This window comes from Saimiri boliviensis, chromosome 2 (genome assembly GCF_048565385.1).
Source record: "Saimiri boliviensis isolate mSaiBol1 chromosome 2, mSaiBol1.pri, whole genome shotgun sequence".
Lineage (NCBI taxonomy): Eukaryota > Metazoa > Chordata > Mammalia > Primates > Cebidae > Saimiri > Saimiri boliviensis.
The window spans coordinates 76,107,741-76,135,478 of NC_133450.1; the positions used below are offsets into that span (position 1 = coordinate 76,107,741).

Genomic DNA, 27,738 nt, shown 5'->3' on the forward strand with positions numbered 1-27,738 from the left:
ACCAGCTATATGTAGAAGATAAGGGAGAGGGAAGAGTTGAAGATAGCTCCCAGATTTCTAAATTGGGAGGTAAAGAGGGTGATAATGTTATCAGGTAATGCAGAAGGAGGATTAGGTTTTGGCATGTGCCTGGGAAATTCTGGATATGCTAACTGAACAAAACAAAAGTTCCATATCTAAAGTACACAAACCAACACACACTAAACTAAAAACAAGTACCTTACTACTACTACTAGTATAGTATAGTATAGTGAGGTCAGCCTGACCAACATGGTGAAATCCTGTCTCTACTAAACAAAAATTAGGCGGATTTGGTGGTGTGCTCTGTAATTCCAGCTACTCAGAAGGCTGAGGCAGGAGAATTGCTTGAACCTGGGAGGAAGAGGTTGCAGTGAACCAAGATCGTACCACTGCACCCTAGCCTGGGCCACAAAGCAAGACTCGTCTCAAAAAGTAAACAAAACGAAAACAAGCTCTTGCTATATAATTTAGTGTTTAGATTTTTTTTGAGTGAATTATATTTCAGAATCTGAATTTTGAGGTCCTAATTTATCCATACTTCTTTTACCTGAGTTTTATTTGGCTACAGTCTAAAATTAAATAAAAGAGGAGCACAGATAAAGCACATACTTGCAGGACTTGCAAATAAATGTAGTAGTTTTTTTCTGGATTTATGTTAGTAAGGATTTGGGTATGGAATAGTAATGAAAAAGAACTACTTTGTAATTCTTTCTTTTTTTCCTTTTTTAAGAAAAAAAAGACGGGTTTCTTTTTAACCCATCAAAGACAGACGGGTCTGTCTCTGACACCTAGGCTGGAGTGCAGTGGCGCAATCTCAGTTCACTGCAGGCGTCGACCTCTTGGGTTCTGGTGATCCTCTCACTTCAGCCTCCCGAGTATCTGGGACCACAGGCTCATGCCACCACACCTGGCTAATTTTTTTTTTTTTTTTGAGATGGAGTTTCGCTCTTGTTACCCAGGCTGGAGTGCAATGGCGCGATCTCGGCTCACCGCAACCTCCGCCTCCTGGGTTCAGGCAATTCTCCTGCCTCAGCCTCCTGAGTAGCTGGGATTACAGGCACACGCCACCACGACCAGCTAATTTTTTGTATTTTTAGTAGAGACGGGGTTTCACCATGTTGACCAGGATGGTCTCGATCTCTTGACCTCGTGATCCACCTGCCTCGGCCTCCCAAAGTGCTGGGATTACAGGCTTGAGCCACCGCGCCCGGCCTAATTTTTTTAATTTTTTGGTGGAGACGTAGTTTCTCCATGTTGTCTAGGCTGGTCTTGAACTTTTTGGTTCAAGTAGTGTGCCTGCCTCAGCCTCCCAAAGCACTGAGATTACTACAGGCATGAGCCACTGCACTCAACCAGTAATTTTTGCTTGAGATTCAAAACTTTTAACCATCATGTCTGAAGAGAAGATAGTTTACTAGTAAAATTTTATTTTATTTATTTATTTTTTTTTTGAGACAGAGTTTCACTCTTGTTACCCAGGCTGGAGTGCAATGGCGCGATCTCAGCTCACCGCAACCTCCGCCTCCTGGGTTCAGGCAATTCTCCTGCCTCAGCCTCCTGAGTAGCTGGGATTATAGGCACGTGCCACCATGCCCAGCTAATTTTTTGTATTTTTAGTAGAGACGGGGTTTCACCATGTTGACCAGGTTGGTCTCGATCTCTCGACCTTGTGATCCACCCACCTCCGCCTCCCAAAGTACTGGGATTATAGGCTTGAGCCACCGCGCCCGGCTAAAATTTTATTTTTTAAGATTATTTTATTGCTGGCTTAGTCTTTCAAAAAAAATGCTGTAAAAATTACAAATAATATAGAATCTCATAACAATTGGAGATGATCTTGTTTATGTGAGAGTGAAAAGGGGCTGAAACTTGCCATTCTGTCATCTCCAATCTGTGCTTACTCTTTAGCCACTGCCTTTCTTGCTACTGAAGTCTGGAGCTTTGGGAAACAAATTGAGCAATGCTGGATTGGACTGGGCTGGAGTTTTAGATTGTCTCTAACCTCTTTATATATATTTTGTAGATATATATATTACGTGTGTGTGTGTGTGTGTGTGTGTGTGTGTGTGTGTGTAATTTTTTTTTTTGAGACAAGGTCTCACTCTTGTCCAGGCTGGAATGCAGTGATGTGATCATGGCCTACAGCAGCCTCAACCTCTTGGGCTCAAGTGATCCTCCCACTTTAGCTTCCTGAGTAGCTAGGACTAAAGCACACACCACCACACCTGGCTGACCCGTAGTTCCTAAGGTCAAGAGATCCCACACCTTAGCCTCCAAGTCATGTACCACCATACCTGGCTACATTTTAACTTTTTATAATAGATTTGTGTATACTTAATGATAGTAAACCATAAAATAGACCAGTATCTAAATATATTTTATGCATTCTTGACATACCTAACTTTTTCGTAAGTTTTAAAATATGCAGTTTGTGAGTTTTGTTTTGTTTTGTTTTTGAGATAGTGTCTTGTTCTGTTGCCCAGGATGGAGTGCAGTGGCATGAACATGGCTCACTGCAACCTTGGTCTCCTTGGCTCAAGTGATCCTCCTACTTCAGCCTCCCAAGTAGCTGGGACCACAGCTGTGTGCCACCATGCCTGGCTAATTTTTTTTTTAAAAATTGTAAATTTTTTGTAGAGATAGAGTCTGGTCTTGAACTCCTGGGCTTAAGCAATCCATCTGCCTCAGCCTCCCAAAGTGCTGGGATTACAGGTGTGAGCCACTGTGCCTGGCTTCAAAATAATTTTTTCTTTTTTTTTTTTTTGAGACAGACTTTCACTTATTGTTGCCCAGGCTGGAGTGCAATGGTGAGATCTTGGCTCATCACAACCTCTGCCTCCCAAGTTCAAGTGATTCTCCTGCCTCAGCCTCCTGAATAGCTGAGACTACAGGCACATGCTGCCATGCCCAGCTAATTTTTTTGTTTTTAGTAGAGATGGGGTTTCACCTCATGATCCGCCCATCTCTGCTTCCTGTAGTGCTGGGATTACAGGTGTGAACCACCACTCCTGGCCCAAAATAATTTTCTAATACATTTATTAAAAAATGTGTGTAACGCCGGGCGCAGTGCCTCCAGCCTGTAATCCCAGCACTTTGGGAGGCTGAGGCGGGTGGATCACGAGGTCAAGAGATCGAGACCATCCTGGTCGATATGGTGAAACCCCGTCTCTACTAAAAATACAAAAAATTAGCTGGGCATGGTGGCGCGTGCCTGTAATCCCAGCTAATCAGGAGGCTGAGGCAGGAGAATTGCCTGAACCCAGGAGGCGCAGGTTGCGGTGAGCCGAGATCGCGCCATTGCACTCCAGCCTGGGTAACAAGAGCAAAATTCCGTCTCAAAAAAAAAAAGAAATGTGTGTAAATGGACTGTACAATTCAAACCTGTGTTGTTCAGGGGTCAGCTGTACATCAGGAAGGTCACTTCCAAGTATATTTTTTTTTCTGGATAATAGTGGCCTAGATTAGAGGAGTTTTTTTTTTTTTTTTTTTTGAGACAGTCTTGCTCTGTTGCCAGGCTGGAGTGCAGTGGCATGATCTTCGTCCACTGCAACCTCCGCCTCTTGGGTTCAAGTGATTCTCCTGCCTCAGCCTCCCCAGTAGTTGGGATTACAGGCGCACACCACCATGGCCGGCTAATTTTGTATTTTTAGCAGAGATTGGGTTTCACCATGTGGCCAGCCTGGTTTTGAACTCCTGACCTTGTATCCACCCACCTTGGGCTCCCAAAGTGCTAGGATTACAGGCGTGAGCTGTGTGCCTGCCTGACCAGTCTTCTTTTTGAAGACAATTGAAAATGTTGTATAAAATATATAAAACATTACCTTAATAGCTTTGAAGAACTGGGAAGAGAAGGGAATCTGTTAAGCCAAATTCTGGAAGAAAGCCTAAAGCAAGAAGTTAACAGACCATCTGGAGAACTGAAGCCACTTTTGCCTTCAGTATGTTTGCCAATATCAAGAAATTTAGATTTCTGTTCATCAGTCTTATGGGGTGAGGTGGACAAAAATTAAGATGCAGAGCCCACCCAACATGTGGACATGTAAAGTCTTATGAGATATTCTTGACTAATTAGGCTTGGGCTCCATGTATCTACAGCTGAGAGGTAAGAATGAACCAAAACTAACAATTTTTCTGCCTTTCATCACCCACCTCCCAGCCAAATATCAAGGAATTTCAAGACAAATTATGTTGGCACTGAGCATAACAGGAGAAAGGAAACAGGAAACAAGAGTCTTTACAAAGCTATGCCCATAGCATAGGTGGGAAACCGAAAAGCTGTACTTCATTTAGGTTGGTTCTTGACTCCAGGTGCTTGGCAGAAATAAATGCAAATGTTCTCTGAAGGAAGGCTCCATCTTAGGCCTCCCCACATTTTTTCAAGGACAGAATGAGCACCTAGCTAGACATACAAGAAGACAAGGAGCCATAGGCATGAACCAGGAGAAAAAACAGACAGCAGAGAAAGATTTTCATATGTATCATATAATAGAATTAAAAGATACATAATAGAAGAACCAAGTTTGCTGTGTTTACAGAAATAAATGACAAACTCGAGAATAAGGAAGGAACAGGAACCGATTGTTTTCTTTAGTGGCATCATCATTTTGAAAAAAGCAAATAGAATTTTTGGAATAAAAAAAGAACTGATTTGGGAGTTTGAGGTGAGCCTGGGCAACATGGTGAAATCTTGTTTGTACAGAAAACACACACAAAAATTAGCTAGATGTGGTGGCATTCACTTGTAGTGCAGCTACTTGAGGGGGCTGACGTGGGAGGATCACTTGAGCCCAAGAAGTCAAGGGTATAGTGAGTCAAGATTGTACCACTGTGCTCCAGCCTGGGTGACAGAATGAGACCCTGTGTCAAAAAAAGTAAAAAATAAAGTAACTGAATTAAAAACTTGTGATGCAATTTGCAGCAGATGGGACACATCAGAAAAATTATCAAATTGGAATATAGATTAAATTATCCAGAATGTAGCTTAGATGATGGCTAGAGGCAGAAAGACGGGAAATATAGAGAACAGTGTAAGAGATATGAGGATAGAGTGAGAGCGTTCTAATTGGAATTCTAGAAGGAAAGGAAGGGATAATGGGACATTGGGGAAATGATAACTGTATAGAACCAAGGAAAGATACTAAACCAGGATTCAGGAATTCCAATGAATCCTAATTAGGATTATGATATGTCCACACCTAAACATGTTGTAATAAAGTCACAGAAAACCAAAGTAACTGGGGAAAAAACCATCAAAGGAGCAAGAATTAGAGTAATAGATGACTTTTCAACAGCAACAGTGGAAATCAGCAGACAGTGAAATGTCTGCAATATGAAATGGAAACTACCTACCAATTTAGAATTTTATGCCCAGTGATAATATATTTAAAGAATGATGGCAAAATAAGGATATTTTCAGATAAAAACAACTTGTCAACAATATCTTACCTGTGAAAGATCATTTAAAGCAGCACTGTTCAATAGAATTTTCTGTGGAAATGGAAATACTCTTTTTTTTTCTTGAAACAGGGTCTCACTTTGTCGCCTAGGCTGGAGTATGGCACAATCATGGCTGACTGAGCTAAAAACAATATATTTATGGATTAAATAATGTGATAAGGTAGAAAATAAAAAACAAAAGAAAAAAGATTAAGAAAAAAATAATGTGATAATGTAATAATGTGGATCGCTCAGGCGATCCTCCCACCTCAGCCTCCTGAGTAGCTTAGACCACAGAAACACACAACCTCACCTGGCTAATTTAAAAAATTATTTGTAGAGATGAGGTCTCACTATGTTGCTCAGGCTTGAACTCCTGTGTTCAAGTGATTCTCCCACCTTAGTCCCCCAGAGTGCTGGGATTACAGGTGTGAGCCACCATGTTTGGCCTGGAAATGTTCTTTGTGCTGTCCAATATTGTAGTCACAAGCTACATATGGCTATTGAGTACTTGAAATGTGGCTAGTGTAACCATTAAACTGAACTTCTAGTTTTACTTAATTTTAATTAATTTAAATAGCTACATGCACCATATTGTACAGTACTTTTTTATTTGTGTGTTTTGAGACGGAGTTTTACTCTTGTTGCCCAGGATGGAGTGCAATGGTGTGATCTCAGCTCACTGCAACCACTGCCTCCCAGGTTCAAGCGATTCTCCTGGCTCGGCCTCCTGAGTAGCTGGGATTACGGGCATGCGCTACCATGCCCAGCGTATCTTACATTTTTAATAGAGATGGGGTTTCTCCATGTTGATCAGGCTGGTCTCGAACTCCCGACCACAGGTGATCTGCTCACCTTGGCCTCTCAAAGTGCTGGGATTACAGGTGTGAGCCGCTGTGCCTGGCCTTGGACAGTATATATATATATATATATATATATATATATATATATTTTTTTTTTTTTTTTAATTTTTTTTTTTAATTTTTTTTTTTTTGAGACGGAGTTTCACTCTTGTTACCCAGGCTGGAGTGCAATGGCGCAATCTCGGCTCACGCAATCTCCGCCTCCTGGGTTCAGGCGATTCTCCTGCCTCAGCCTCCTGAGTAGCTGGGATTACAGGCATGCGCCACCATGCCCAGCTAATGTTTTGTATTTTTAGGAGGGACGGGGTTTCACCATGTTGACCAGGATGATCTCGATCTCTTGACCTCGTGATCCACCCGCCTCGGCCTCCCAAAGTGCTGGGATTACAAGCTTGAGCCACCGCGCCCGGCCTGGACAGTATATTTTTAAAGGATAAACTTAGGACAGAAAGAATTTGATCCCAAATCACAAAACCTCTTTACCTTTCATTATGAAGTGTAAATGAAAGGTAAAGAGGCTGGGCGTGGTGACATATGTTTGTAATCCTAGCACTTTGGGAGGCTGAAGCTGGCGGATCACAAGGTCAGGAGTGTGAGATCAGCTTGTTCACAATATGGTGAAGCCCTATTTCTACTAAAAAATACAAAAATTAGCTGGGCGTAGTGGCACACGCCTGTAATCCCAGGTACTCGGGAGGCTGAGCCAGGGGAATCACATGAACCCGAGAAGTGGAGGATGCAGTGAGTTGAGATCGTGCCACTGTGTTCCAGGCTGGGTGACAGAGTGAGACTCCATCCCAAAAAATAAGATAAAGAAAATGATATATATTTAGAGAATGAAAATGAATATGGATTACGTTAACCATAGTAAAAATGTCTAATGTATTAAAAACAAGGGAATAACAAGTGGGATAGGTAGAATTATAGGATTTAAGGTCCTTGTCTTACTTAGAAGGATAGTAATTTTTTAAAAACTCTTTGTTATGGAAAATTTTAAATATGTAAAAGAGAAGAGTATGATGAATCTTTATGTATTACCCACCTTCAACAGTTATGAATTCATGACTAAAATGTTTTTATATATATCCCAAGTATTTTAAAATAAGTCCTAACAATCACATTATTTAACCCATAAATACGTTGTTCTTATCTCATAAAAGATAAGGACTTAAAGTATAATACCAGTATCATATACAGAAAAAAATCGGTAATAATTTCTTGTATTACATACTTAGTATTCACATTTTCCCAATTATCTTAAAAAATGATTTTAAAAATTACATTTGGTTTCTTCAAACTGGAATCTGAACAGGGTCTACATGTTACATCTTGTTGATGTGTTGCATATGTCTTTTAAAATCTATAGGTTTTTTGGGAAAAGAGAATAGGATTTTGATTAGACTTTGCTGTATGGCATAATTTCTAGAAAAACAAAAGAACGGAAACAGAGGGTATAACTTCCAAATCATTAGAGGAAATTATAGAATGTTAAATAGAATTGAACTAAAAGAAGGCAGCAAGGAAGGAGAGAAAGGAAACTGGACAGGGGGCTAGGCGCAGTGGCTCACGCCTATAATCCCAGCACTTTGGGAGGTTGAGGCAGGCGGATTATGAGGTCAGGAGTTCAAGACCAGTCTGGCCAACATGGTGAAACCCTGTCTCTACTAAAAATATAAAAATTAGCTGGGTTGGTGGTGCATGCCTGTAATTCCAGGTACTTGGGAGGCTGACAGAGGAGAATTGCTTGCACCCGGGAGACGGAGGTTGCAGTTAGCTGAGATCGTGCCACTGTACTCCAGCCCAGTGACAGAGCAAAACTCTGTCTAAAAAAAAAAAGAGAGAGAGAGAGAGTAGGCACATCTTAAACTCTGCTAGAAGTTGATAAATTGTTCTTCAGAATAATTATATTTGTGGGGATTTTGGACAAGGGAATCATGAGACGTATGTCTTCCTACTGGGTAGATGGTGAATTCTTTAAGGGCAGGTACTTTGTCAGGTTCAGATATAGAAATGTTTGATTGAATGTAGTTGTATTTTAGGGGGATTGCCTGGAAGTAGGATGGAGAAACTAGAGTTAGGTCAGCAAAGAGACCATTGTGATGTTTAAGGTATGAGGCAATGAGTGCGTAAGACCAGAGGTAGTAGAGAGGAGGGGATGAATATGAGAAATCCTGAGAAGTAAGGATCAGAATGTATGCATTCTTTTTCTTGAGCAGAATATTGATGGTTAATTTTTGTGACTTACAAGAACCAGCAATTTATTGGCTTCACTTTGTAGGAAACAGGTTATACTCCCTGATTAATTCAAAGGCACTGGCTAGTTCCAGTTGAGTTCTAGTCTAGCCTTTTCTTTATCTTCTACTTGGATTCTTTACAAGCCTCTGTTTTGTTTTGTTTTGTTTTGTTTTTTTCTGGGATACATTCATATGATTTAAAAGCAGCTAGTAGTTGAATTAGGCAAAGGCACATTGGGTTACAAAGATGAGGAGGATTTAGTAGAATCCATGGGTCTCTTTCTTCATTGTCAAATGAATTTGTGAAATCTAACAAAGATAAAGACTATCTCCTCCTATAATTTTTAGAAGGAAAGCCTATTCAGCACCATAACAGGGACAATTGATGTGGAGTTTTTCTTTTCTTTTTTTTTTTTTTTTAAAAGACAGGGTCTTGCTGTGTTGCCAGGCTGGAATACAGGGGGTATGTGTGATCATAGCTCAGTGCAGCCTTGACCTCCTAGGCTCAAGCAGTCCTCCCACTTCAGCCTCCTGAGAGCACACCACCAAGCCTGCCTATTTAAAAAAAAATTTTTTTTCTTTTCTTTTTAAAAATTTTTTGGAGAGATAGGGGTCTCACTATGTTGCTTAGTCTGGTACCAAACTCCTGGGCTTGAGTTTGGGACCAGACTTGGCTTCCCAAAATGCTGGGATTACAGGCATGAGCCGCCTTGTCTGGCCTAGGTGAAGTTTTTCTAAAAATCCCTTTGGCTGGGCATGGTGACTCATGCCTTTTGGTACTTTGGGAGGCTGAAGCGGGTGGATCACCTGAGATCAGGAGTTTGAGACCAGCCTGGCCAACATGGTAAAACCCTGTCTCTACTAAAAATACAAAAATTAGCTGGTGTGGTAGTGTGCACCGCCCGTAATCCCAGCTACTTGAGAGGCTGAGATGGAGAATCGCTTGAGCTGAGGAGGTGGAGGTTGCAGTGAGCTGAGATGGTGCCTTTGTACTCCAGCCTAGACAACACAACCAAACTCCCTCTCAAAAAAAAAAAAAAAAAAAAAAAAAAAAAGACTCCACTTAAATCTTATTTTTAAATGTTATGACTTCTTACAAATTCTGAAGTTAGTGGCTTTAAGAAGTTTGACCAGTGACTCTAGAATAGCTCTTTCCAGTAGAACTACAGTGAGCCACAAGTTTTTTTTTTTTTTTTTGCAATTGATTGCTCCATTCTACATCCACAGAAACAGAACCAGACAGGGTGATGAGATTTGTACTGGGTCATGCAGCTGATCTGTGGCAGAGGTAGGGTCTCAACTTCTGGCTTTTAGCCATGCCAAGTCTTGATCTGGGCCCACTTACTATGGGGTACACTTGTACCTTTTCATCATGGGAACAATTTCATCCTGACACTCTGAAAGCACATTTCACCCCTCACTGACTTCACCTTTTTTAAATCATAAAATTTACTTAGGACCTGACATTTAGAGTCAGAAACACACACCTGTTACTGAACACCTTCCTTGGGCATGGTGTTTTCAGGGAACTACACATATCTATTGAGGCCAGCCCTCTAAAAACTGGAGACAAGAAACAATGTACTCCTAATCCCACAGTCTCCCCAAGGAGCCAGAAATTCTTGGGCCTAGCTAACCTTTAATTGTTTTCTAAACAGCAAGTACTATAACCTTAACTCTTGTCCATAAAAAGAGGCATGGGGCTGGTGCAGTGGCCCTACCAGCACTTTGGGAAGCCGAGATGGGAGGGTAGGGGGGAGGATCTTGAAGTCAGGAGTTTGAGACCAGCCTGACCAACATGGTGAAACCTCATCTCTGCTAAAAATACAAAAATTAGCTGGATGTGGTGGCACATTTCTGTAATCCTAGCTGCTCAGGAGGCTCAGGTAGGAGAATCACTGAACCCAGGAAGTTGCAGTGAGCTGAGATTGCACCACTGCACTTCAGCCAGGGTGACAGCAGGACTCTGTCTCAAAAAAAAAAAAAAAAAAAAAAAAAAAAAAAAAAAAAAAAAAAAAAGCCACAGAGACTTTGGGAGCATTCAGGGCAGTGGATCACTGAAAGGGCTTCATAACCAGGGGAGCCCACCTCTGAGGCCGAATTTCCCAACTACTAGCTTTGTGACCTTGGTCAGGTGACTTTTCCAAACCTCGATTTTCCCATCTGGTAATGTGAGTACAGGCAGTATAGCCCCTACTCCTAGGTCTATGTGTAGGGAGATGGTGCTTGGGCACACAGCATTCAATGAACACAGGTCGTTAACAGTGGAGGACTGCAGTAACTAAGATTCATTGAGCACTTACTTTTGGCCTGGCACTTGCTGTCAATGAACTCATTTAGAGAAAAAAAAAATTTTTTTTTTTTTTTTTTGAGATGAGGTCTCATTCTGTTGCCTAGACTGTAGTGCAGTGGTGCAATCACAACTCACTGTAGCCTTGACCTTCCTGGGCTCAGGTGATTCTCCCATCTCAGCCTTCTGAGTATCTGGGACCACAGGTGTGTGCCACCTGTCCACCTAATTTTTATGTATTTTTTGTAGAAACATAGTTTTGCCACGTTGCCCAGGCGGATCTTGAATTCCAGGACTTAAGCAATCCACCCACCTTGGCTTGCAAAGTGCAAGGATTACAGGCATGAGCACCATACCCAGCCATTTTTTTAAAAAAATAAAATTTTAAATTTTATTTATTTGTTTATGAATGAATGAATGACAGGATCTGACTCTGTTGCCCAGGCTGGAGTGTAGTGGCATGATCGTGGCTCACTGAAGCCTCAAACTTTTGGACTCAACCGATTCTTCTGCCTCACCTCCTGAGTAGCTGAGACTACAGGCAGACACCACCATGTACAGCTAATTTTTTTTTTTTATTAGGGAGAGATGATGTCTCTCTGTGTGTTGCCCAGGCTGGTCTTGAACTCCTGGGCTCAAGAGATGCTCCTGCCTCAGCCTCCCCAAATGCTGGGATTACAGGTGTGAGCCACCCTGCCTGGCTAATTGCCTCTAATCCCTAGAACAACCCTGTGAGAGAGGTTCTGCTATTACCCTTAGTTTTCATTTTATAGATGTGTAAACTGAGGTGTAGAAAGGCTGAGTGACCTCTCTCTGCCTCATGCTGGGTCCTTGGCCACTTCTTGCCTCTACACATTTGTTTTTCTTTCCATTAGGTGGGGATAGAATAAAAAAAGGGCACCTATGTTGTCATCTGGGGCCTGTGGTGAGAGTAGCGCATTCTATTAATTATGATTGGTGTTATTGTCATGGCTCCTCATGGGCCAGCACAGACTACTTCAGTACTAAGGTTTCCCATTTCCCCCATGGGCCTGATCCTAGGGTGACAGCTTCCCATTCCTCTGTGGTGGTGACTGAAGCCAGATTTAAAATTTTCTAGTAGCCACTGTGCAATACAGTCTTGAACTCTCAGGCTCAAATGATCTTCCTGCCTTAGCCTCCTAAGTAGCTGGTACTACAGGTACACACGACTGTGCCCAGCAAAATTAATTTTTGTAATATAGTTTAATCCCTTATATCAAAAAATATTATTGTCATTGTGACAGGGTCTCACTCCTGTTGCCCAGACAGGAGTGCAGTGGTGTGATCATGGTGGTGCACCACTTGAACCCAGGAGGCAGAGTTTGCAGTGAGCCAAGATTGCCATTGCACTCCAGCTTATGCGACACAACAAAAGACTCTCTCTCTCAAAAAAACAAAAAAACAAAAAAAAAAAACAAAAAAAACTGAAGTGTCCAATATAGTAACCACTAGCTATATAAGAATATTTGAGCATTGAAATGTGACTAATCCAAACTGAGATGTGCTATAAATATAACACACCAGATTTTGAAGACTTGCTATCAGCCAGGTGTGGTGGCTCAACCTGTAATCCCAGCACTTTGGGAGGCCGAGGTGGGTGGATCACCTGAGGTCAGGGGTTCAAGACCAGCCTGACCAATATGGGGAAACCCCCATCTCTACTAAAACTACAAAGTTAGCCAGGCATGGTGGTGGTGCATGCCTGTAATCCCAACTACTTGGGAGGCTGAGGAAGGAGAACTACTTGAACACTACTAAAGACAAAATGGGCTTTTAAAAAAGATGCTTTTGGCCAGGCACTGTGGCTCACGCCTGTAATCCCAGCACTTTGGGAGGCCAAGGCGGTGGATCACCAGAGGTCAGGAGTTCGAGACCAGCCTGGCCAACACAGTGAAACCCCATCTTTACTAAAAATATAAAAATTAGCTGGGCCTGGTGGTGCATGCCTGTAATCCCAGCTAGTTGGGAGGCTGAGGCAGGAGAATTACTTGAACCAGGGAGGTGGAAGTTGCAGTGAGCCAAGATTGGACCATTGCACCCTAGCCTGGGCAGCAAGAGCAAAATTCTATCTCAAAAAAATAAAAAGTAAATAAAATAGCCGGGCGCGGTGGCTCACGCCTGTAATCCAAGCACTTTGGGAGGCCGAGGCGGGTGGATCACGAGGTCAAGAGATCGAGACCATCCTGGCCAACATGGTGAAACCCCGTCTCTACTAAAAAATACAAAAAATTAGCTGGGCATGGTGGCGCGTGCCTGTAATCCCAGCTACTCGAGAGGCTGAGGCAGGAGAATTGCCTGAACCCAGGAGGCGGAGGTTGCGGTGAGCCGAGATCGCGCCATTGCACTCCAGCCTGGGTAACAAGAGCGAAAACTCCGTCTCAAAAAAAAAAAAAAAAAAAAAAGTAAATAAAATAAATAAAATAACTAAGACAATTGCTTGTGAATGGAGTAAAAAAGCAAATTGCAAAACAATATAGTATGATCTCTTCATGTTTTTTAGTTTTAATTTTTTGTTTTTGCCCACCCTCCTGACCCCTTTGTGTGTTTTTGTTTAAAAAGAAGCATTGTGTGTGCTTCTTTATGCATAGAAAAGATCTGGAAGGATGAGCAGTAAACATTTAGATAGTATTTACTTCTGAGAACACAAGGATGTGTTGAGATTACTTTAAACTGTATAATTCTGATGTACAGTAAACCTGTTTGTTTATTATAATTTTATTTTTATGAAAGCATATGTGCACAGTTCCCACTTATATGTGGGAGCTATACAATGGTGATACATGGACATACAGAGGGGAATAACAGACACTAGGGACTCCGAAAGTGGGAATCGGGGGAGAGGGGCAAGTGTTGAAAAATTCCCTGTTGGTTACAGTATTCACTGTTCAGGTGATGGGTACACTGAAAGCCCAGACTTCATCAGTGTGCAATATATACATGTAACAAGACTGCACCTGTACCCCCTGAATCTATAAAAATAAAAACTTTTTTTTTTTTTTTGAGACAGAGTCTCGCTCCATCACCAGGTGCCAGGCTGGAGTGCAGTGGCACCACTTTGGCTCACTGCAACCTCCGCCTCCTGGGTTCAAGCAATTCTGTCTCAGCCTCCCGAGTAGCTGGGACTATAGGTGTGTGCCACCATGCCCAGCTAATTTATTTTGTGTTTTTAGTGGAGACGGGGTTTCACCATGTTGGACAGGATGGTCTTGATCTCTTGACCTCGTCATCTGCTTCAAAATAATGGGTGGAGGTGGGAAATGAGTTGGCTATAAAATGATAATATTTAAACTAAATGGTAACTATGTGGGAGTTTATTATACTACTGTCTACTTTGTATATACTACAAATTTTCCATAATATAAAATAAATAAATCACTACAGTATTCCATTATGACACATCTTAATTTCTTTGATCATTGTTTGTAGTTGGGAAGGTTTTTTCCTTGTTTTAAATAAGATTATTATTAATATATTTAGATTTTGAGTAATATATTAATATATTCCTTATGATGGGTTTATATGAGTAGAATTACTAAGCTAAAGAGTATGAACATTTTAAAGACTTTGGATGCGTGTGTAATACAAAATTGCTTGGGGAAAATCTTTAGGATATTTATATTGAATATATAATTGTACTCACTGAGCATAAGAATTATTATTATTATTATTATTATTATTTTTGAGACGGAGTTTCGCTCTTGTTACCCAGGCTGGAGTGCAATGGTTCGATCTCGGCTCACCGCAACCTCCGCCTCCTGAGTTCAGGCAATTCTCCTGCCTCAGCCTTCTGAGTAGCTGAGATTACAGGCACGTGCCACCATGCCCAGCTAATTTTTTTGTATTTTTAGTAGAGACGGGGTTTCACCATGTTGACCAGGTTGGTCTCGATCTCTTGACCTCGTGATCCACCTGCCTCGGCCTCCCAAAGTGCTGGGATTACAGGCTTGAGCCACCGCGCCCGGCAAGCATAAGAATTATATGGCAAGTTTATTTTAAATCTTTAATGTGACAAAAAGCTTATTAAATATATAATAGGTGTAAATATTTAAAAATTCATTTTTATTTAAGAGTGCTGGTGACCAGTCACATGGAACTATTACTTTATGATTTTATAGAATTTTCATGTCCAGTAGATGCTATAATCCTCACAACTCTGTAAGTTGTAAATCTGTAAATTATAGAAATCCAAAACAAAATAGACTCTTAAGCTTTAACATGTAATCATTGCTAGTAATTCCTGTTACCACTAGATGGCCCTCTTGGCATGTATTTTTGAGCAAAAGTAGCTCGTTCATATAATAAATTTATTATTAACATACATTTTAATTGGAGCAAAAGAGTATTTGCCACACCAAAAGAGCAATATGTTTTTATTATTAAACTAAATGATTTTTAAAAAAATCTAGCACTTTATGTCTGAGGATTTTTGTTTGTTTTGGAGATGGAGTCTTGCTGTGTTGCCTAGGCTGGAGTGCAGTGGAGCAATCTTGGCTCACTGCAGCCTTTGCCTCCTGGGTTCAGCAATTCTCCTGCCTCAGCTACCTGAGTAGCTGGGACCACACCCAGCTAATTTTTGTATTTTTTAGTAGAGAAGGTGGAGTTTCACCATGTTGGCCATGCTGGTCTCAAACTCCTGGCCTCAAGTGATCTGCCCTTCTTGTCCTCCCAAAGTACTAGGATTGTAGGCTTGAGTCACTTTGCCTGACCAGGATTTTAATATATAGATATTGAACTGAGTAAATTAGTGACTTGACCTGGAGTTATACTCCACTTGGTCAATTTTGTTGTCTTATTAAAAAGGGTCAAAAGCTATTATGTGTGTGGTCTCTTCTAGATGAGAATTAGAAGTGAAAATGCAAAATTTGGTGTTTTCATTAAAAGTTTACTAATTATTTTGGCAAGAAAATCAGAGCACCTTTGATTTTTTTTTTTTTTTTTGCCTTGCTTGGTCTCATGTATATTTTCTTCCACTGATTTTCAATCTTAATAGATTCATTGCCACCTTTTTATAAGAAATATTTTATTGCCCTTTTTGCTAACTTTAAATGAAAATCATAGTTGCTGAGTGCAGTGGCTCATGCCTATACTCCCAGCACTTTGGGAGGCTTCAGAAGGCAGATTGCTTGAGCCTAGGAGTTCAAGACCAGCCTGGGCAACATGGCAAAAACCCATCTCTACAAAAAATACAAAAATTAGCTGGGTGTGGTGGTATACTACTGTAATTGTAGCTACTCGGGAGGCTGAGGCAGGAGGATCAGTTGAGCCTGGGAGGTCAAGGCTGTGGTGAGCCATGATCTCACCACTGTACTCCAGCCTGGGTAACAGACTCTATCTCAAAAGAAAAGAAAGAAAATCATAGTTAACATTACTGATCTGTATAATTTCAAAGAAATCATGTTTTGTTTTTGTTTTTGTTTTTGTTTTTTTGAGGCGGAGTTTCACTCTTGTTACCCAGGCTGGAGTGCAATGGTGCGATTTCGGCTCACCGCAACCTCCGCCTCCTGGGTTCAGGCAATTCTCCTGCCTCAGCCTCCTGAGTAGCTGGAATTACAGGCACACGCCACCATGCCCAGCTAATTTTTTGTATTTTTAGTAGAGACGAGGTTTCACCATGTTGACCAGGATGGTCTCGATCTCTTGACCTCGTGATCCACCTGCCTCAGCCTCCCAAAGTGCTGGGATTACAGGCTTGAGCCACCGCGCCCGGCCCAGAAATCATGTTTTGAATACAATATAAAAGAGAATGAGAAAAGAAGCAATTTATAATAAAATGTGTATTAAATGTATTAAAATATGTAAAAAGTCCCAGCACTTTGGGAGGCTGAGGCAGGCGGATCACTGAGGTCGGGAGTTCAAGACCAGCCTGACAAATATGGAAAAACCCCATCTCTACTAAAAATATAAAATTAGCTGAGCGTGGTGGTACATGCCTGTAATCGCAGCTACTCGAGAGGCTAAGGCAGGAGAATCACTTGAACCTCAGAGGCAGAGGTTGTGGTGAGCCGAGGTCGTTCCATTGCATTCCAGCCTGGGCAACAAAAGCAAAACTCTGTCTCAAAAAAAGACAAATACTCAAGCACACTACATTAGATGTTACAATGAGGTAGTAAAATGCTTATGCTGGCACATAAAACCATTGTGAATATGATAGCTGGACAAGCTGATTGATATGTGATATTGGTGATGCAGATGCCAAAGTGGCATTGACATGATTTTCCAAAATGGTGAACAACTCTTAGTAAATTTCTGAACAAAACAAATAGGTTTACAGTATGGCTGCATTCCAGAATATTTGTGATACATTAACACTGTAGAAAAAATATATTTTGTTTACATGTTAGATTTTATCCTTAGATAAATTTTCAGTGGAATCTTGAAAATTATTTAGAACATGTGACAATTCTTTGTCCTACAGGATTATTCCCTCCTTTGTTGGACCTGTAGTATCCATGGCATTTGCACATTAAATGCAGAGTATCTTCACCTTCAATCCCCAAAATGCCTCTATAAACAAACAAAGGGCCCTCTAGGGGGCAGTGCTGCTACCAGTGAGAACCACTGATTTCCAAGAATCCATCTACATTAATCTATCATATGGCTGTATTGATCATGGAATTTTAAAACCAGAGTAACTTGCCATGGAATTTTAAAACCAGAGCAACTTGCTGGGCGCGGTGGCTCGTGCCTGTAGTCCCAGCTACTCGGGAGGCTGAGGTGGGAGGATCAGTTGAGCCTAGAAGTTCTGGGCTGTAGTGCCCTATGCCGATCGGGTGTCTGCACTAAGTTCGACATCAATATGGTGACCTCCCAGGAGCAGGGGACCACCAGGTTGCCCAAGGAGGGGTGAATTGGCCCAGGTCGGAAACGGAGCAGGTCAAAACTCCCGTGCTGATCAGTAGTGGGATCGCGCCTCTGACTAGCCACTGCACTCCAGCCTGGGTAACATAGCGAGACCTCATCTCTTAAAAAAAAAAAAACAATAAATTAAAAAAAAAAAAAAAAAAAAAAACCAGAGTAACTTAAGTATATTAGGTCCTTAACTGTGAGGTGTTTTGAATAATTAAGACAATTGGATAATTATCGAGAAACTTGATTTGTTCAAATGCTTCATCATTTTATTGTAATTCATGTAAGCAGATACGTGAATGATATTCTAAGTTCTCAATATCCTACATTTTCTTTATTTTTTCCATTCATCCCGTCTAGTAAGTCAGGAACATAAAATTTTCCTTAATGTTATCATTTGCTTAGTTGACAGTTGTACAATGTAATTTGTCTCTTTGAAAAAAACATTTTTGGGCCGGGCGCGGTGGCTCACGCCTGTAATCCCAGCATTTGGGAGGCTGAGGTTGGTAAATCACCTGAGGTCAGGATTTTAAGACCAGCTTGGTCAACATGGTGATACCCTATCTCTACTAAATATACAAAAATTAGCCAGGCGTAGTGGTGGCTACCTGTAATCCCAGCTACTCAGGAGGCTGAGGTAGGAGAATCCATTGAACCCAGGAGGGGGAGGTTGCAGTGAGCTGAGATCATGCCATTGCCCTCCAGCCTGGGTGAGAGAGTGAGACTCTGTCTCAAAAAAAAAAAAAAAAAAAATTAAAAGAAAAAACATTTTTAAAATTAGGTAATATAGTAACATTATAGAAACTTTGTAAAATGAGGACAAAATTTCCCATAATCATACCATCCTAAACAATTGTTAATATTTTTCAGTATTTTATATTTTTATGCGTATTTTGACATTCAAAAATTTTATATCTTTTCATAGTGTGGCATAAATTTTTTGTTGTTCTATAGTTTCAGAACTATTGTGTTAAATTACTGCATTTTGTTCCTTTAGAGTCTACAATTCAATCATTTTCTTACCTTTAGATAGTTTATATTATAAAAGTTATATATAACATATATATGCATATGTAATCTTTATTGATACATCTGTTTTAGTATATTTTTTCTTTAGAATAGATTCTTAGAAGTGGGATCACTTGTTGGATCAATGGACTTGGATGTTTTTGTAACTTTTAAATTTGCCAAATTGACTAACAAATAAAGCTGATCCATTTATATTACTATCAGCATATCTGAGTTGTCAGTGTATCAAAGTATCAGTTTCGCCTAATTCTTGACTGCCTGTAGTCCCAGCTACTTAGGAGGCTGAAGCAGAAGAATTGCTTGAACCCAGAAGGCAGAGGTTGCAGTGAGCTGAGATCATGCCACTGCATTCCAACCTGGGTGACAGGGTGAGACTGTCTCAAAAAAAAAAAAAAAAATTTTAGACCAGCTATTCTCTGCTCCTTACCTCTTCTGTCTTTTAGCAGGTGTATTTGGAGAATTTAAACTTTTATTGTAAGTAAAAACTTAATGAGGAAGGAAAATAAATTCAAAAATTCAAATATAAACTGCTTTTCTATGATCTGTAATTTAAAATTAAAACATAATACACTCTTTTGAAGGGATAATTGAGAATTGACTTATTAATAAAGACAGGGAAAATGCCATGTCATAAAGTATAAATGGAGATTTTGATGTTCAATTCATCTTTGTTTTATTTAGATGTCCCTGGTAGATTTGGGAAAGAAGCTTTTAGAAGCGGCACGAGCAGGTCAAGATGACGAAGTTCGTATTTTGATGGCAAATGGAGCTCCTTTTACTACAGACTGGGTAAAGAATTACTTTAATGTTTTGTGTGTTTTTTTCTTCTCATTTTTGAGTTTTTCCAGAGAAAAATTTAGTCAGTATTGTGTTTATGAGGGGCAAAAAAAATATTTTTTTTGCAAATGTGTTTATTATTTTAGAATTATACCTTTGTTAAAAGAAGTAGTTTATATTATTTTCTTTGATATTGGACAACCTTATCCAAATATTTCATCCACAAAAGAGTTTTTCTTTCAAGCTTTGGAATGCATTAATGTGGCATGAATATAAAAATGTATCTATAGGCCGGGCGCGGTGGCTCAAGCCTGTAATCCCAGCACTTTGGGAGGCCAAGGCGGGTGGATCACGAGGTCAAGAGATCGAGACCATCCTGGTCAACATGGTGAAACCCCGTCTCTACTAAAAATACAAAAAAATTAGCTGGGCATGGTGGCGCGTGCCTGTAATCCCAGCTACTCAGGAGGCTGAGGCAGGAGAATTGCCTGAACCCAGGAGGCGGAGGTTGTGGTGAGCCGAGATCGCGCCATTGCACTCCAGCCTGGGTAACAAGAGTGAAACTCCATCTCCAAAAAAAAAAAAAATTGTATCTATTTGGGATTTAATTTAAAGGTCTTATAAATAGCACAGGTAGAATGTATAATTAAGAATGATACTGATAAAGATTGGAGTTAGTGTTGTAGTTGCTCCTAAAAAGAAAAACAAGTTTATATTTCAGTTATTACTTGTAAAACTATTGCAAACATGACCAAAGAGGAAGAAAGGAATGGGAATGAGATCCTGACAACTGTAAAAGGAAGTCAGTTGTGGGGAAGGCAAAAAACGTAACTCTTTAATTCTGAGGACAAATAAAAGTATTGTCTTAGGGATTTGGAATGCTAGGAATCTGAATTAACCTTCCCATTGATAACAACTGAAAATTCCAGATTTTTTATTTTATTGTTTTTGCCTTCCTTTGTTCCATGCTATTTGTAAATTTTTCATGAAAAACAAAAATTTTTTATTACGGAAAATTTCAAATATATATCAACTCCTGCAATACCCTTTACCCAACTTCAAAAATTATCAAATTATGATGAATCTTGTTTCCTTTATAACTCCATCTACTGTATAATTTTTTGTTCTGTATTATTTTGAAGCAAATTCCAGGGACTATATCATTTCATCCATACATGTTTCAACCTGTATTTTTAAAGAATAAAGACTTTTTGATTAAATATTTTAAGGAAAATCTTCCTTAAGTACACTTCTGAGTTAGAAAGAAAGAGATTATTAACCTGTAAAACCAGGAGAAGGCTAGAACCCAGAGAAATTTTACCCTAAGAACATTAGGTGAACTCACATTTGCCTGGTGGTTTTTTCCACCTCATTGGCTTGGGATACTAAAGGTAAAGACCTGAGACTGTTTATGGAGAGAAGTCTAATAGGAGATCTCATAATTCTGGAATCCCAAAGAGCTGCACCTTCTATGTAAGGGTAAAGCAGAAATATCCTGTCCCTTCTTCTACCTGCCCCTGTTGCCTTGATGCTGCAAAGAAAATGACCTGATGTGAACCAAGACATCAAATGGAGAGGAAAAAACGTTGGTAGTGAGAATTTGGAATCACAAGGCATCCCTTGTACACACTTGCAGCCTCGTAAATATTTGTGTAGTCAGGCCAGGTGCGATGGCTCATACCTATCATCCCATCACTTTGGGAGGCCGAGGCAGGTGGATCACGAGGTCAGGAGTTCTCGACCAACCTGAGCAACATGGTGAAACCCTGTCTTTACTAAAAATACAAAAATTAGCCGGGTATGTTGGCACTTGCCTGTAATCCCAGCTACTCAGGAGGCTGAGGCAGGAGAATCACTTGAACCTGGAAGGTGAACGTTGCAGTGATCCGAAATCGGGCCACTGTACTCTGGCCCAGGTAACACAGTGAGTCTCTGTCTCAAAAAAGAGGAAAAAAAAAATCTTGTTTAGTTTAAAAAGCTGTAAATTGAGAAATGAATTTGAAGTGATCTTTGGACTAGGGATTACCCCAGATTCCTGACAGAAGCAAATGAATATTTTCTCTGGAGGAACCTGCCTTCATCCCAGGCTTCATATCCGCAGATGAAATTCAAAGGAAAGTGAGCAGTCAGAAATAACTAAACACACAAACACATGGCGGTTTGAACAGTAACCTGGTAAAACAACTGACAACAGAATCAGACCTATAAGGACATGAAATAAGATTTTAATAACAGCTAAAGAGAAAATTAGTAAGCTGAAAGATAAGAAAAAAAGATCCAGGCTATAACACAGATAAAAATAGACAGAAGATGTAAAACAGATGTTAAGTCATGAAGGATCATGTGAAAAAGTCTAACATCTGATCATAGATCCAACAAAAAGAGCAAAAATAGGGATGAAATAATTTGAAGAGGTAACTGCTGAGAATTTTCCAGAACTGATAAAAGATGGCAGCTCACAGATTTGAGTAGCCTAACAAATCTCCAGCAGGATCAATTTAAAAACAAATCTATATCTAGATGTATCATAAGGATGCTGTAGTACCTCAAGACAAAAAGACCTTTTTGTTTTGTTTGTTTTGAGATAGAGTCTTGCACTGTTGGCTGGGCTGGAGTGCAATGGCATGATCTTGACTCACTGCAACTTCCATGTCGCAGATCAAGTGATTCTCCTGCCTCTACGTAGCCAGGATTACAGGTGCCTGCCACCACGCCTGGCTATTTTTTTGTATTTTTAGTAGAGATGGCATTTCACTATGTTGGCCAGACTGGTCTCAAACTCTTGACCTCATGATCTACCTCAGATTCCCAAACACAAAAAGATCTTAAGAAGGATTAGTATCCAACTACATAAGGAATTCCCATGAGTCAGCAATAAAAAGACAAGGCAATAGAAGATTGACTTGATGTGGTACTTTACCAAGGAGAAAGTGTGAACGATAAATATGAAAAGATACTCAGTTACATTAACATTTGGGCAAATGCAAAGTAAAATTATGAACTATTATATATCCATCAGATTAACAAAAACAGTTGAATAATACCAAGGCTTGGTGAGGAGATGGTGGGAAGTATCACATAATTTTGGTGGAAGTATGGAATTGGTATAATTGTTTTGGAAGACAGTTTGGCAGCATGTAGCAAATTTGAAGATGTGCATACTATATGATGTAGGAGTTGAACTTCCGAGAATATTCCCAAGAGAAACTTGTTCATGTGCTTGAAACACATATAAGACTACTGTATTTAGCAGCAACATTATTGTTAATAACAAAAAAACTATAAACTACCCAAATGTTCATCAGTAGATTAGATAGGGTAAATTAATTGTGGTTAACTCATTCAGTGGAATATTGTAAAACACAGAGTATAGTAAGCTGTACTTATATTTATTAATATGATGAATCTCATTAATTTAATACCAAGCAAAAGAAGGCAAGTGACAGCGAAATGCATGCAATATGATTCTATTTAAATAAAACTCAGGCAAAACCAAAGTATATTATTTAGGGAGATATAAGTGATATAAAGAAAACCAAGAAATGCTTGCCATAAAATTCAAAATATTAGTTACCTCTGGGGCTGGTGTGGGGCTTGTGACTAGGGAGCATAACATGGGAAGTTTTTTTATTTTTTATTTTTTTGAGACAGAGTCTTGCTGTGTTGCCTAGGCTGGAGCGCAGTAGCTTGATCTTGGCTCACTGCAACCTCTGTCTCCCAGGTTCAAGCTGTTCTCCTGTCTCAGCCTTCCAAGTAGCTGGAATTACAGGCACCTGCCATCTCACCTGGCTAATTTTTTATTTTTAGTAGATGGGATTTCACCATGTTGGTCAGGCTCTCAAACTCCTGACTTCAGGTGATCCACCCATCTTGGTCTCCCAAAATGCTGGGTTTATAGGCATGAGCCACTGCACCTGGCCAGATTTAAATAACTGGCAACGTTTTATTTCTAGACTATAGTGTTGATTCACAGGTGTTTGCCTTATTATTTTTCTTTAAACTACATATATCGGCTGAGCACAGTGGCTTACGTTCATAATCCCAGCACTTTGGGAGGCTGAGTTGGCGGATTACTTGAGGCCAGAAGTTCAAGACCAGCATGGGCAACATAGTGAGACCCCATTTCAAAAAAAAAAAAAAAAAAAAAGGTGGGGGAACAAAAAAATAGGTAGGCTTGGTGGCTTAGCCTGTAGTTTTAGCTACTCTGGAAGCTGAGATGGGAAGATTGCTTGAGCCTAGGAGTTAGAGGTTACAGTGAGCTACAGTTGCTCCATTGCACTCTAGCCTGGGCAACAGAGGAAGAACCTGTCTCTAAAAAAATGAATTAAGAAAAAAAACCCGAAAAACTACAAAAACTACATAGCCAGGTGTGATGGCTCACATCCATAATCCCAGCACTTTAGGAGGCTGAGGGAGGAGGCTCACTTGAGCTCAGGAGTTTGAAGGTACAGTGAGCTATAATCACCTCAGTGTACTCCAGCCTGAGTGCCAGAGTGAAGCTGTGTCTCAGAAACAAACAAACAAATCCTTCATATATGTGTATATGTTTTGCATCAATAACCAAGAAGGAAAGGTCTAAGAAGACAAAAATACTGAAGTAGATCCTAATGTCAAGCTGAGCCAAACTCCTGATTGATAAATGGGCTGTTGAGATATTTTCATTAAATACTGAAATTTAAGAGTGTGGAAAGCGCTAATTATAGAAAAATTGAAAAAACACAGAGAAAGAAAGGATTGTTTAAGGATCTTCTTTGATCTGCTAGGATGACCTTCCCTTAAAAATGTAAGGTTTATCTGGGTTTGTTGGTGTGTGCCTATAGTCCCAGCTACTCTGGAGGCTGAGGTGGGCAGATTGCTTGAGCCCAGCAGTTCAAAGCTGTAGTGTGTGATAATTGTACCTGTGAATAGCCATTGCACCCCAGCCTGGGCAACACAGTGAGTCCCTGTCTCTGATTTAAAAAGAAGGAAAAAAATCTATGTATCTATATATAGATATATATGTATTTAAAATATATATGTATTTATGTATATATCTATATATAGATATATATAGATATAAATATATATATGGGAGGGGGTGGGGAGGGAGGAGGAGATAGGACTAAGGACCTTTGTACATATATCTCACTTAATCTCTTCATAACATAAACTATTTATATGTGTAAATTTCCTTAGTCCAAATTAGCAAATTTCATGTTCTAGGGAAATATCTTAGTTCTTTGGAATATCAAGTGACATGGTAATCAGAGAGTTGTACGGATTTTCTGTGCCTTTAAATGCATGTGATATAACTTAATCTTCCTTCCCTCATATTTTAGTGCTCACTCTATGTATTGTGGATGTCAATTTAATGACGTGGAGCCAATTTCAGGAGAATTGGGCACTGTTTTGGTTTTGTCCTAATTCAACTTTGGCAAGTGGACCTAAGAATTTTCCTTTGAAAAAAATCCCTTTAAAAAGATCACTGAGATGTTTTAATACATTCATATTTTAAGTCCTACAAAGCAATTTTGATCCACTTAAAATATACACTGTTACATTTATTTGATATGAATTTTACAGATGAAGTTAACTTACCAAGTTTTATGTGATTGGTATGAAGAACACATTCTAATACACAGAAGAGTCTCTCATACTCTAATTTCTTTCTTTCTTTCTTTCTTTCTCTTTCTTTCTTTCTTTCTCTTTCCTTTCCTTTCCTTCCTTCCTTCCTTTCTTTCTTTCTCTTTCTTTCTTTCCTTCTTTCCTTCCTTCCTTCCTTCTTTCCTTCTTTCCTTCTTTCTTTCCTCTTTCATTCCTCCCTTCCTCTCTCCCTCTCTCCCTCCCTCACTCTGACCCAGGCTGGAGTGCAGTGGCACGATCTCGGCTCACTGCAACTTTTGCCCCTCAGGTTCAAGCGATTCTGCTGCCTCTGCCTCCCAAATAGCTGGGATTACAGGCATGTGCCACCATGCCCGGGTAATTTCTATATTTTTAATAGAGACAGGGTTTCACCATGTTGGCCAGGCTGGTCTTAAACTCCTGTCCTCAAGTGATTCACCTGCCTCGGCCTCCCAGGGTGCTGGGATTACAGGCTTTGTAAGCCACTGTGCACTGCCTCTATCTCTAATTTCTAATGAAATTAATTTTATTTTGGCAGCTTATCTGCTTTAAAAAAATGAAGAAAGAAAGTTTGAATTAAAAGAAATAATGGATTTTCTTCTTCATTGAGAATGTTTGGTAATTCTTCAGGGAGTCTGTGAAGAGGATGTGATAAGCATGAATCAAGTCATTTCTTTTGAGTTTTGAGTTATGTAAACAGATAATATAAAGAAAATTTGTTTACTATGTAAACAGAAGTGTGCTAACGATAATGGTAAATATGGATTTTTTTTCCTGTGGTACAGCTGGGAACTTCTCCACTTCATCTAGCAGCACAGTATGGTCATTATTCTACCACAGAGGTACTGCTCCGAGCTGGTGTAAGTAGAGATGCCAGAACCAAAGTGGACCGAACACCATTACATATGGCAGCTTCTGAGGGCCATGCCAGCATAGTAGAGGTTTTACTTAAGGTGTGTGTTCTCTTTATGCATTTTGCTTTTAAAAGTAAGCCCCCGAAGACTTCACAGTTTTATAAGGAGAGGGAACTAGTTTTTGTTAAATGCCTACTTAGTATTTTACCTGTAGTATTTCATTTTTTGTGTGTTTAAGCCCATTAAATGAAAATTATCTTACAGTTTTCATTTCAGGAGGGACAAAACTTCCTTTAGGTGTATTCTTAGTTAAGTCAACTAATTGATTTCTTGGACCTTGGTCTACCTTATGGTGAGGGACTACAGCTTTGTCTTATAGTCACAATTCATGGAAGGGAGAACAGTAGGCTTGAATGATTAACAAACATATTAGCAAATAATATAAATGGGATTTTTCTGTAATCATCTAAATGCCTAAGTGGTGTAGAAAATTCTGAAATGTAGAGTGATAGATGTTCTGCTTGATCTTTCTTATCCTGGCCTCTACATCAGCCTATCCAAAAGGAATACAATGGAAGCCATAAATGCAAATCAACATATACTGTAATTCTAAATATTCTAGTAGCCACATTTATAAAGTAATTCTAATTTTATACTTTATTTAACCCAATGTATACAAAGATTAATATCATTTCAACATGAAATCAGTATAAAAATGATTTTTTTTTTTTTTCTGAGACGGAGTCTACCTTTGCTGGAGTGCAGGGGCATGATCTTGGCTCATAGCAACCTCTGCCTCCTGGGTTCAAGCAATTCTTCTGCTTCAGCCTCCCAAGTAGCTGGGATTACAGGTGCCAACCACCATGCCAGGCTATTTTGGTGTTTTTCGTAGAGATGGGGTTTCACTATGTTGGTTAGGCTGGTCTTGAACTCCTGACCTCCCAAAGTGCTGGGATTATAGGCATGAGCCACTATGCCCTGTTCAGTATAAAAATTATTAATGTGATATATTACATTTTATTTTTTTGGTATTTTTCAATGTGTATTTATACATATAGCACATCTCTGTTCTGGTTAGCAGCATTTCAAATGCTCAATAACTACATGTGTCTATTGGCTATCATATTGGACAATATATCTATAGATAGCTTTCTTTTAATTCTTCATATTACACCTTTTTTCCCCCCCTTTCTGTAATTTATTTTTATTTTTTCTGGGGTGCACTGGTTTTGAAAGCAAAGGATTTGTGTGTGTGTATGTGTGCAAATGAGGAACCAAGGGACCAGCTGCCATACAAACATTAAAGAAGGTTTTAGAGCAGACGTCCCCAAACTATGGCCTGTGGGCCACATGCGGCCCCCTGAGGCCATTTATCCGGCCCCCCGCCGCACTTCAGGAAGGGGCACCTCTTTCACTGGTGGTCAGTGAGAGGAGCACAGTATGTGGCGGCCCTCCAATGGTCTGAGGGACAGTGAACTGGCCCCCTGTGTAAAAAGTTTGGGGTTGCCCGTTTTAGAGGAATGCTCATAGTTTCCTTCATTTCTTAGGCCTTCTAGCTCTTTGTGCCCATAGCTTCGTGACAAAAAAACTAATTGTCCCATTCCTAAGAAATGAGAAGGAAAACAGGAAATTCAGCATGAGAGAAAAATTAAGTGACAGATAAGTGGTGATTGTTGCTGGAACATGTGTGTGTGTGTGTGTGTGTGTGTGTGTGTGTGTGTGTGTGTGTGTATATATATATGTATATATTTGTTTTTTCCTGAGAT

At 39.9% G+C, this 27,738-nt stretch overlaps 1 protein-coding gene across 10 annotated transcripts in view; it reads left to right on the top strand.

Moving 5' to 3' along the window:
• Window positions 1–27,738, top strand: part of GABPB1 (GA binding protein transcription factor subunit beta 1) — a 68,714-nt gene that overhangs the window by 14,843 nt on the left and 26,133 nt on the right. For 7 of the 10 annotated variants that reach the window (XM_074393612.1, XM_074393614.1, XM_039469078.2 and 4 more), the window contains 2 exons: window positions 19,422–19,529; window positions 25,904–26,071. In XM_074393612.1, the coding sequence (XP_074249713.1) occupies window positions 19,422–19,529; window positions 25,904–26,071 (276 nt within the window). The remainder of the gene's footprint in view (window positions 1–19,421; window positions 19,530–25,903; window positions 26,072–27,738) is intronic. The other 3 variants (XM_074393616.1, XM_010339491.3, XM_074393615.1) reach the window with 2 other exon arrangements.